The sequence below is a fragment of the Centropristis striata genome, chromosome 13 (genome assembly GCF_030273125.1).
Source record: "Centropristis striata isolate RG_2023a ecotype Rhode Island chromosome 13, C.striata_1.0, whole genome shotgun sequence".
Lineage (NCBI taxonomy): Eukaryota > Metazoa > Chordata > Actinopteri > Perciformes > Serranidae > Centropristis > Centropristis striata.
This window is the reverse complement of record NC_081529.1, coordinates 31,070,303-31,082,624: the sequence shown is the minus strand read 5'-3', so window position 1 is coordinate 31,082,624 and position 12,322 is coordinate 31,070,303. Positions and strand designations below refer to the sequence as shown.

General features: G+C 41.5%; 1 protein-coding gene across 4 annotated transcripts in view; it reads left to right on the top strand.

Moving 5' to 3' along the window:
* The window catches only part of crebbpb (CREB binding protein b), a 52,791-nt gene that overhangs the window by 3,305 nt on the left and 37,164 nt on the right, over positions 1-12,322 (top strand). For all 4 annotated transcript variants that reach the window (XM_059347792.1, XM_059347790.1, XM_059347789.1 and 1 more), the window contains exon 2: positions 10,416-11,035. In XM_059347792.1, the coding sequence (XP_059203775.1) occupies positions 10,416-11,035 (620 nt within the window). The remainder of the gene's footprint in view (positions 1-10,415; positions 11,036-12,322) is intronic.

The window sequence follows — 12,322 nt, the reverse complement described above, 5'->3', positions numbered from 1 at the left end:
GCTCCAGAGACATTTTTCAGTGGGCATTTTTTTTTGTAGTTAACACCTATAATGAATACCCATAAGAGGCCCGCCAGTCCCCCTGTGCATCTAACAGGTGCATTTTGGAAGACTTCCATTCTAATATCAACCCTTTTTACTCATACACATTTTCTGACTTTTTGGTAAATTGCTGCATTTATCTTTGAAGAGATATAAGCCCACTTTTCTCATAGTGATGGTCTAAGTCTTTGATTGAGGTGGATGAGTTTCAAAATCTTTGAATAAAGATTCCTTTTTCCTAAGTTTAACAGTCACTGACAAACAATTGGACAAGATTTCCTTAAATATGGAGTAATAGACCAATTTACTGTTTGGATGTCATATTTTGTGGGCGGGGCCTAACTGGTGGCAGATAGTGACAGCTAGCTACTGGTCCCGGCGCTGCTAGTGGCACAGTTGTCAAAATAAAATGAATTGCCCAGACGATTTTCATGATTATTTTCATAGTTTGTTAGCAAAAGACCCAAATAGCTTAAACGGTTAGTTAGTGGCTGAACATCTTTGGTTTGTCTGAGTATTTTTGCGTGTTACGGACAGAGGACCTGCTACTATGTTTCTATGTTTTACTTAACGTCAGCAGAAACTTAGAGGGAAACAACTACTATTAACGACCGTTCTATGAAAACAATGAAAAAAAATATATAGAGTAAACAGAAGAGTTTCATGGGGTAACGATGTCTGGATGTGCCTTCGGATGTCAGAACAGAAATAGTAAAAAAAAAAATGTTTACATCTGATTGATTACTTTGTCAAAGACTCCCTTTGAAGTGGGGATGGGCGTTTGGAAGAAACCTGCCAACTTGATTATCTATAACGTTAACGATCAATTAATTGATTAATCGCTGTCGATCGTAAAACTAACTCAAGTGAGATTTTACTGTATAGATAAAGTCAAGGAGTTCAGTGTTTTATGTTTTAGACGCCGAAGAGGTATGAGGTTAGTTGTTTTTGTTTTTTATAGTAATCTTGCATATTTGAATGTGTTTTGTGTTTAAATAAGTTTTGGATGAAGTTAAACTGAGTAATGCTAGCAAGCTAGGTTTGATACAGTAAGCTTGTTTTGCTCAAATTAATACTCTCTGTGTTTTATAATTGTTATTGCAACTTTCAGTTTGCAAACTGTGGCTTAATTCAACTTAATTCTCAGCTCGTTGGTTTATTCACATAGGGCAGCAGAACTAAACAATTGGTCATGTTTTAGTTGAGTGACACTGATATGCAGTCATAGATTAAATTCAAATTAAAACATACACAAATCGATTAAAAATCCCATGTGATCAACCAAATTCTTAATGACCATTAATTGTTCATCGATCAATTATTCCCATCCCTACTTTGAAACCAGACGTTTATGGTTGCAAGCCATTAAACTGACGGACTGGTCATTCAAACTTGTATTTACACATTTGCTCATTTCATACATACAATTAAACTATTAAAAGCAGTGCAGGCAACTTGTGATAATCAGCTACGTTAGAGCAGGACTTTGAAGTCAACAATTGCTTGAGACAATAACATGTAATTAATAATATGTATATATTGGAGGATTTCGGATGATTTCAGTTTGTCCGTTTAATGGCTTGCAACCAACCCAAAATGTCGCCGTCTTTCACCAAAGTTATCGATATGAATGAATGCCGGTTTTTTATTGTTTTCATAGATCACAATTGTTTTCCTCTGTAACCGTGACTCCAAACTAGTCGATAGTATTTTGACAAACTTGGCACCATAGTGTCACATTTGCGGTTTCTCCAAAACGAACAAGTCACTTCAAAAGTTAACATGACTTTTAACTAGGGCCGGGACTCGATTAAAAAAATGTATCTAATTAATTAGAGGCTTTGTAAGTAATTAATTGAAATTAATCGCATGTTAATCGCATATGAATATTTGACCTGAGAACAGTGAGAAGTCTTTTTTTCACATGGATTTTTAGTATACCATTGAATAATGACTGAATACATAAGCTTAAGCAACAAAAATATTCTTTATTTTTGTTCAAGTCCAACAGACCAGTGCAATTTTTGCCATTAAGTGTAGCAATAGCATATTTAGAAATATAGTACATTTCAGAAATTCAGGTAGCCTATAGGTAGGTAGACCTTCTGTAAACTATAATACTTTGGTAACTTTTGCCAATTTTTGCCAACTTCAGTCCACGCTAGCTACCACACTAGCATCCATGCTAGCTGCTATATGTTTTGCATTGAGGTGATACTTGAGGCTCGATGTGCGGTAATATGCGAATTCCTTGTTACATAGCTTGCACACAACCCTGCTCTTATCGACGCTTCCATCCGTTCGTTTTTTGTAACTAAATGTCCCATCATCCACGGGGCCAACCAAAGCGTCTCATCAGCTTCTTCGTTCATGTTCACTGTGGTTTGTTGTTGTCTGAACTCATGAATGATAGTTGGTGCTCCAGTATAATCGGTCCGTCTGAAACTCATCCAGTGAGAAACGTTCCCGTTTCCCGTAAGTACGATTAAAATGCGTCAATTTTTTTAATGCATTCATTTTTGTGTAATTAATTAATCTTAATTAACACGTTAAAGTCCCGGCCCTACTTTTAACATCTACTAGTCAACGTGTACCGATGTCTTTCGATGTTTTGGCGAACCTGCAGTCCGAATCCCCAACATATTGAGTTTATAATGATATAAATCAGAGAAAAAGAGAATATCTGAGACATTGGGAAACTGTTACCAGAGAATGGTTGCCAGCTTGGCCAGATTGATTATAAAAGTAGTTGTCATTTTTATGGCGACCAACTAATCATCTTTATTGTGTTCCTCATAGTGCTAGCTTTTTTAAGGAATGTTGTCCTATGATTTCTGTCCATGTCAACTGAAAAAATATTCAACCAGGATGCGATTCCTATCCAAACAGAGGCTTTTAAACTAGTGCACAAATTATGTGACTACATGTAAAGTGTAACATCACACTCCATTGTGTTATGTTTTGTTGGATCTGGTCAGCTTTTCGACGCCGCATGTTTTTTTAATTTTGTTTTCCCCATCACCAGAGACTTAACACAGAACAAATGAATAGCAAGACTGGAGATGTTGCCGTAACAATGGGTTTTCATTTACAAAGGCTGAAGAGTGGTGCCAAAGATGGGGGGCACCTCTCGAAGACTCTGTATCTGAGTCGTTAATGGTATTTTTAACTGGTCAATATCTGCTATTGAGATAGGAGTCCATCCAATCCTTTGTCAGCTATCACACTGGTGTTTTTACACGAAGCTTTAATGTACGCACGAGTGCAGCCGCCATTGCTCAACTCCACTGTGCCCTCCCCCCCACATTAGTATTAGAAGCAGTAAGCAGCATAGATTGTTTTATTGATGTTATTCACTGTTATCCAACGTTAGCGCCGTCGTGCCACAGCGCCTGCCTGGGCTCGGTGGATGAACCCATATCAAGAAAGCCTGGTGAGCAAAAAGCCAACAGGAGTAATGTGTAACTTGTGTAAAAAATGTAGAAATGGCGAAAATTAACAATGCAATACAGGTCATTTAGTTGACTGTACCGAAGAATAGAGAATACCACAAAGAATTGAGAACAGGAGAGAGAGGGAGAACAATTCCCTCAAGACAGCAGTAAGCCAAAAAAAGGGTTTGCCATTTTGTACTTTTTCATTTTTACAAAACAAAGAATGAACATGGGAAAACAGAAGGATAGTGACTCTGTATAAATGACTCTGATTGGGTTTGGGGGTGAAAAAACTTGTTTGAGACATTCTGATTTATAAGCTAGTAGTAAAATACTGCCTGTATCTTTATTGGCCATCCAGTCCAGGGTCCATCCAGCAACATTAGCCCTCTTGGCACATCCTAGTATGTGCATATACTTGTTGTCTGATGGACCTCTGTTGGTATTCTTTGTACAGTATCTAGCACCAACCTTTGAAAAACCATGGACTGTCTCATTTAAGCAAGTCCGTTTTGGGATTTTACCACTGCAGCCCTTCCTGGCGTTCATCTTCTAAAGGCTTCTTCTTAATTCTTAAAGACTTCTTAATTTAAATGGCAGTGCAGATCGGAAACATCTGTCTGCCATATCCAAACAGCTGGGAAATGTGAAGTTTCTTTGTTGGGCCCGTCTCGTCTTCTGTGGTTGTCTGCGGTATCTATCTGCGGCGGCAGTCCTCAGTCTTCAGCCGAGGTAGCTCATCTTCTCAGAGGGGTGACAGGAGCTTTCGCTGGGCAATAAAGCAGCCAGACACCGACATGGACTCCTCCCCCACTGCTGCCAGAAGCCTTTCTGTCTCCGTTGACACACACACAAACATGTATTCAGTAAGACGTTGCACACCGTCTCTTGAAGACCTATGCTCTTTGAAGTGCTGGATGCAGCTCAGGGTCTTAAGAACACTGAGAAGATTTTAAGTGCCAGGCAGCAGATGGGAGGATAAGTACACTTTTTTTTTCTTCAGTAGAAAAAGCCCTAATTCTGAGAAAATTTAAGGCAGGTTCTTGAGGAACCTGTAGCTTACAACCTTGCTCCTTTACTCTGCCTTTTTGTGTGCAGTAATGTGTACTTGGTGTCTTTAAGTTGGAAGTTTACTCCAGGAATGATGTGCGTTGAACATAAATTTACAAAGAAAGTGAATGCAGATAAATTCGGGTAGCCCCTGGATGATGTATGTTTATCTCACATACCGGTTATCAATGTAAATTTCACATCTTTAATACCCCACCATGACAAAAATTGATAAATAAATGAAAAGATTAGGTTTTCTGTTGCTTTAAAGATTAAATTCATTATGGCAATTACTTGCTTCCATAGATTTGTTACAAATGAGTATTATCACAATATACTCAAACGGGTTTGGCTTACCGTCACGTTTGTTATTGGGAAAGCCTTTCCATTATTGGTAGTCTGACAGATAGCAAAGACGTCTCCCTTTGCCACATCCAGCCCACTGCGCACTGAGCTGTCGCTTACAGCCACAGATTAGCAGCCTGTCTTTGATGTTTATGTTAATGTGTGACAGTTTTTTATGGTGCTCTGGTCTCGTGTCAGTATGTGTTTGCGCCCGTGGCCACAGGCCAGTGCCAGGCATGTTTTCATTTGTATGGTCGAGTGGGCGTGTCGGCACCAGAGGTGAGAAATGGGCCGCCAGTCTCACCTAGCGGGGTTCCTCCTCCTTTGTCTGGCCTCTGTATGATCACCAACCCCTGGGTGAGCATTATTCTGCTACGTTAGCATTGGCGGCGTTTAAATGCAGTCAAGTGTTAAAATGTTGCCTTTCACCAGCGTGGCGAAGCAGTGGCAGACGATACTCTGGATCTGCTGGCTAATATGTCAGCTGAGGTGTAACTGATTGAGATGAGAAGAGCAGTGGGTGGCACTGGATGCCATCCAATCAGCCACCCCATTCCTACCCTGCAGCCCTGTTTACCTACTCGAATTTCCTCCTTCTGCTCATAACCTCCATATCTCGCACATCCACAAGATGTGCACATCATCTGCAAAGACACTGTAAGCTTTTTCATTCATTTAAATCTCAGTGTCTGTCTGCAAGAGCTAAATAAAAACAGTTTTCACCCTCTCAGATCCTGCAGCCCGACCAGAATTTTTTTTCTTGTCGTTTACCCTGAATAGCTGTGGCCTTCATAAACACTGAGCGGCAAATCACTGCAGCCCCAGCTTTACAAGTGCCACTAATTTTGCACATCTTGAAGTCATCACAGCTCTTCTTATAAAGCACCATATTAAGTTTTACAAATGTACTGCCAGTCAACCAGCACCGTGCTTCCACAGTGTTTAAATCATGTTACATTTTTAAAAAGAATTCGAGTATTCCTGTATTTGAAGGTGTCCCTCACAATCTAGATGGTATATCTAACCTCCTAAAAAATGTTTTTTTAAACAAAAGTTAATACAAGCTGATTGAGGACAAAGCACTGAACAATATGTCTGCACTGAGGAAGGTAATATCAAAACGAATGTATGTGTTCTTTAGATAAACCTGAACATGTAAAAACGATTACAAACAATGGAAAACAATAGGAAAACAGAAAAACATCTTCTTCCTCCCACTCCTTTGGCTTGACATGCAAGAAAACTTTACAGCCATCATTTAGTAAGGAGTGGGAGGACACAGTCTCGGTCTCATCAAGTTAAACCTCTGTTGATAATCATGTTTTGCTTTTTAAGTATAGACAAAGTATAATTTAATTGTTCTCACTGACCCATATTTCTGATGCCAGACGGCTGCACAATTCATGTAAATAATGATTTGATGGAGGCTCAGAAATACTAATTGTTAAGCAGACAGGAGTTTTTTTTAGCTTTTGGCTAATCACAATTTTATCCCCATCAATTGCAACACCTGTATTGTATGATTGTCTATATTGCAATGCAAAAGAAGCAATCACAGAGAGAATTTGACTCAACATAAAGCTTTTAAACGATAAATTCCAACACTACATGAGATCAGTGTTTTCGTATTTCTCAGCACTCAAGTGTTTTCAAAAAGCACAATGTTGAGGTGTAAATGAGGTTAGCTCAGGTTGGCTGAGCAGATTTAACCTAGTTTTGATACAAACTCTGCACTTCCTGTAGTTCTGTTGAAACCTGTTATGTACGGTCAGAAAATACAATTCAACTCAGCCAATATGATAAAAGATCTACAGACATGCTAGTTGCTCTGTTTGGCTACATATGCACAATGATGTCTAGGGCCAAATGCTAACACTTCCTAAGTCCTTTTCATACTGCATTTTCGCAAAAGTGCTGTAACAAATTCTGCCGTCATTTCGCCTTAAGACACTCCTACTGAATCAGCAACAGCACAATATTGACGTCCATTAGCATTGCAATCCAGCATTGCTGAACGAAGTGGCTGTTGTGGTGTGTAACAGAGTAGCGTAACATGATGCGATTACTGTCGGACCCTAGTGCAAGACTTGTTTCTGATGATACAGTCCATTTCCTTTCTCAAGTAAATGGTAAATGGACCTGCACTTATATATCGCTTTTCTAGTCGCTTTGCGACCACTCAAAGCGCTTCACACTACAGACTGCGCTCATTCACCCTTTCACACACACATTCATACTGGTGGCAGAGGCTACCCTAAACGGTCCCACCTGCCACCATTGGGAATTCATTCACACACCGATGAACACAGCATCGGTATCTTGTATCGTTCAGTATCTTGCTCAAGGATACTTCGACATGTAGGCTGCGACGGTCAGGGATCCAACCACCAACCCTTCGGTTAGGGGCCAACCAACTCTACCAACTGAGCCACAGCCGCCCCGTATTCTCCGCCTCGCTGGCTCCACCGGTTTACATTGATCCCGCCTCGATCAGTCTCGCCAATTCAACGCCTCTCTTACAACCTCCAAAGGCGCTACAGTATCACTTCGTCCCCCCCGTTACGTCTCTGGTGCGTTCAGATTAGGCATGTTTCCATTAGGTGCTTTTCCCTCTAGTGAGCCGTTATGGATGTGGCTTGGGAGAGAGGATCCGCCCAAGATCCGCCAAACTTCACCAGTTAGCAGCTCAGGTAGCGGCTCCGAAAATACCTGCCTCGGATAGGTACTTTTCTGAGCCGCTACTAACTAGTCAATGCTGATTGGATAGGGTTGAGAGGGCGATTTCGCGCATGCGTGATTTATTTGCAGACTGGTGCAAACTGGACGCTGAGTGTTTAACATATCCTGCTGTATCTGTAGCTGGGAGAGACTGCTGCAGTAAGACTGGGCCGCTTGTGAGTGCTTTGGTACAGCGCCTGCTACTCATTAAGAAGAGTAGGAACGAGTCTCCAAAAGTCTCCAATAACACCAGAAAAGTCGCTAGATTTTTCACTAGACGCTTTTTTGAAAAAAGATTCGGTAGAGGGGTCTGAATAGTCGCTAAATATAGCATCAAAGTCGCTAATTTGGCAACACTGCTTGCCGTGTTGGTTTGTTGTCACATTCGAACTCCGTGGGTTAGCCGCTACAAAAGTACCTGTGTGGAAACAGAGGCCGAGGGGAACTAACTAGTGGGCGCAGCCAAAACACTCCAAAAAGTACTAAGAAAGTGAAACACGTTGCTTAATGTCACAGAGGCGTAAATATCGCGGCTTGAAACGGCAGCCTGAAAGGGGCCTAGCTTAGTGTGTTAGCATGCCAACATTTGCTAATTGGAACTAAACACAAACTGCAGTTGTTGCTGATTGGAATGTTTTTACTTTTGCAGGAATTTAGTCTGAAAAAAGTCTACTGCGTCCACCTTTGTACCTTTTTATTTTGTCCAATTTGCTGGCTAAATCAAACCTCCGTATGCAAATCTACCTCTCCAGTTCGTATTACCTACTATATGTTATCGGCAGAACACTGACTACAATGTTTAGCTTAAACCTTCATGAATCTAATATGTTTCTTTATCACTACCACGATTGTTTAGCAACTTTGCTCCCTTGGGGAGAGGGTGAGGGAGCATCTTACCCTTTAAATCTCCATCCCATCTATCTCTGACTCTGGTAAAGTAGCAACAGCCTGCTGCACAGCCTGTTATTATCTCTCAGACTGAAGAGTCTAATTGAAGATTTTCATGTGGCTGCCTAAACGCTTTGGGTGAATTACAACCGGCGGCAGCAATGTCCCCTACAGGTGAGAATAGTGTGACTCAAGTGTTGGGATTGTGTGGTTAGTGGATGCTTCCATTGTCACTATTTGGCATGTGATTGCTTTCTGCTGGATATTCTCATCATATCATTGTTGTATAAGGAGCAATTTCAAATCCCACTCTTGGCCTTTTGAAAAGAGTAACCATGCTGAAGGCATGCTTCAGTTTGCGTGGTATCAATCTTGTTGCTGAATAGGTCTCGGCAAAGCACAGGTGCATGCTTTCAACTAGGCACCATTCATGTCTCTTGCTGTAGTCTGAGACTTGTTGCTTATGTGCTAAGACGTTGGGCACTCGATTTAAACCATGTGGCTGTAATATTAATTGCCGCTATATTTAATTGATAAACAGGTTAGTTTTCTTTCCAACTTTTAGAACCTGGTGGCTGTGGTGCCGGTAAGATCTTTATTGGCTGACACACACAGGCACACTCACACCCCCACGTGAAGGACCCTGGCATCGATGTGTGATTTGAATTGCAACCCTCATTAATGTTCTATTAATGCTCTGTATGTGTTGAGTGCTCTTGTTTACTTTTTCTGCACAGCTGTAAGAGTGCTCTCAGGTACAGAGTTGAAGCTTTTTCTTCACTGTTTATCTTGTCCCAGGGACTAAGCTGTATTTAATGTACATGCACATTCGCCCATGCATGCACAAGCACATTTCTGCCAAGTTAGATATGTTTGCTAAATACACATCGCAAAGCCACATTGTGTTCTTCTTTGCATGATTTTAGTTTTAAACCAAGTTTACACTCGTATTGTGCTTCATATGGAAGCATGCCAAATGTGCCTCTGTGAGCACAGTCTGTACTGTATAGTGCAGCGCTGAAGTGTCAGTTGAGTTCTGATTTCACTGCCTGAGTGAGTCGCTGTAGGTGGCAACATACATTGACATATCAGCCAATCTTTGTAATTAAAACTTCCAGGTCAGTCATGTGATGCCATGCGGCCCCCAAAACACTTTTGTCCATCAACTTACACTGGAGTAGAAATTATTTATTTCTGCCACAAAGATTGGCAGGGGGTCTTTCCTAGCTCCTTACATGTTTTAGCCTGTTCTTCATCCCTGTGCCAACAACATGTGTTTCCACTGGCTGCAAAAAGAAATCACAAGAGAAATGTAGTTACTGGACATACGTTAACTTCAGTTCTGAGTACGACAACTGCAAGGAGAGGGAGTGAGACGGCACCTGGACACCGCTGTGTGGCATAAAATGACACAAGACAAATCATTAATTGCAATTATTTGTATGACCGTTAATCAAATCTTTGATTATGATGTTTGTATGTGATCATGGGCTCGTGTCAAAGAGGTAATCGAGGAAAGCGATATATACAATTAATCAACATTGATAACCATTGTAACATGTCTGTTGGTCAGCTCATGAGGGATCAATTTCCCGTCTAGTGTTCAATAGATTTTTGCAGAGTGAGTAACAAAAAGTTCAGATGCATTTTGGTTTCTTTTGCCTTTAAACAGGAAACTGAATTAATCACTCAAGGCTCTCTGTACAAGGGCAGTTTGTCTTTACCTTAAAGCCCGGTGTGGTTGGTCCTATGTGAGATTGTTTAATACATGATTAGTCAGATTCCAAAGGATAATTAAATCAACCATCTAATGCCCCCCTGAAATAAATACCTTACTCTATATACTCTGTGGTTAGCAGTTTGTTATGTTATTGGTTAAAGGGGGTCAGTGATGATGTCTAATTATTTCCCTTTCTGTCTCTTCTTTTCTTTTTTTAGATCTTGTGTCTCTGTTTGACCTGGAAAACGACCTTCCAGATGAGCTCATCCCCAATGGAGACTTGGGAATGGGGATGTCCTCGAACGGCGGTCCAGGTGGAGGGGGTCCTGGTCTCAACTCCATTGTTCCTGATGCAGCTGCCAAACACAAGCAGCTGTCTGAGCTCCTGCGACCAGGAAGCTCCTCCATCTTGGGAGGCGGCCTCAACTCCAGCCCCCAACAGGGAGGCATGGTGGGAAGCCAGCTAGGTGCTGTGCTCGGTAAAAGTCCACTCGGACAGGGCTCTCCTAATCACCAGTCTCCCCAGGCCCAGAAAGGAGGTGCAGCTGTTGGACAAGGCAATGGAAGCGCGGGCATGGGCTTCAACCAAGCCATGTTGAACAGTGGGCAGGGTCATGGGGTCATGGGCCAGACTGGACAAGTTATGAATGGAGCTCTGGGACCAGCAGGCCGGGGTAGACCTGGCATGCAGTACCAGGGCCAAGGCATGCAGGGGGCACAAGTGGGTGCTGGACCTGGTGTTGGAGGCAGCGTGCTGGCCGAGACGCTCACCCAAGGAGGGCCACAGATGGGGGCACACAACGCGTTGAATGCTCAGCAAGCTGGAAACATGAATAAGGTGAGGTTCAAAATTCAGCTTAATTAGTCGCACAACATAGAAATGGTTTGTTTAGCAAGGTACAAGACAGGAACAGAGCATAGGAGATCATAATAATCTGTTGAGCACATAAAAAACTGATCATCATAGGACAGCACAATCACATTACTTTTGCAAATATATCCAATATTTTAAGTCCAGTTATGTCAGTGTTGTTGTTTTTTTCATGGAGTGGAAACAGTCAAGCAGTGTTGAACCAAAACTGTTTCTCCAATTGCCTAAAGTCTGTTGATAGATGTAGCATTTCTCCTTGTTGGTTAACGTTTAGATGCACTAATAAAATACACTCATCGGCCACTGTGCAACTGCTGGTTAATGCAAATATCCAATCGGCCAATCGCTCGGCAGCAAGTCAGTGCATTTAGGCATGTAGACATGGTGAAGACGATCTGCTGAAGGTAAAAACCAAGCATCAGAATGAAGAAGAAAGGTGATTTAAGTGACTTTGAACGTGGCACAGTTGTGGGTGCCAGATTTTCATACACAACCATCTCTAGGGTCTACAGAGAGTGGTCCGAAAAAATATCCAGTGAGCGGCAGTTCTCTTGGCGAAAAATGCCTTATTTATGCTAGAGGTCAGAGGATAATGGTCAGTCTAGTTCGAGAAGATAGAAGGGCAACAGTAACTCAAATGCAGAAACCCACTCTGGACGCACAACGCATCCAACCTTCAAGCAGATGGGCTACAGCAGCAGAAAACCACACCACTTTATCAGGTACAGTTGCTGGTTGATAAAGTGGCTGGTGAGTGTCCTTTCAATATTTCAAACCAATCTATTTTCTCATATGGCAGTGCTTCAGATAATAACCAAATTTGTGGTATCGGTGATGTGTAGGACAGCCGCACACATCACCAATATTTGTGTGTGGCAATACTTCTGTTTATCTACAGTTGTTGTCACTTAATTGACAAAACCTGAGGTTTCTTCTGTGGGAGAGCATCTCGTCTCTGTCTGACTAAAAATAACCAATAGCATGTGTCAAGTTTAGCAAACTTAACCAACCCAGTTATGAGTTTTTTTATTTAGGAAATGGGCTTTCCCTTACTGAAGGGCTGCTACGCAGGTTTTTAGAAATGGCTTTGATGCAGTAATGCAACATGCTTTTATTTCTGTCAGAATCTTTTAGGGCGATATGGCCCTAAAAGATTATCACCATATTTCAGGGTATTTTTGCGATAACGTTATTCTTGACAATATTATGAAATACTGAAAAAGATACAGAAAATGTGATTTTTTTAAAATCTGT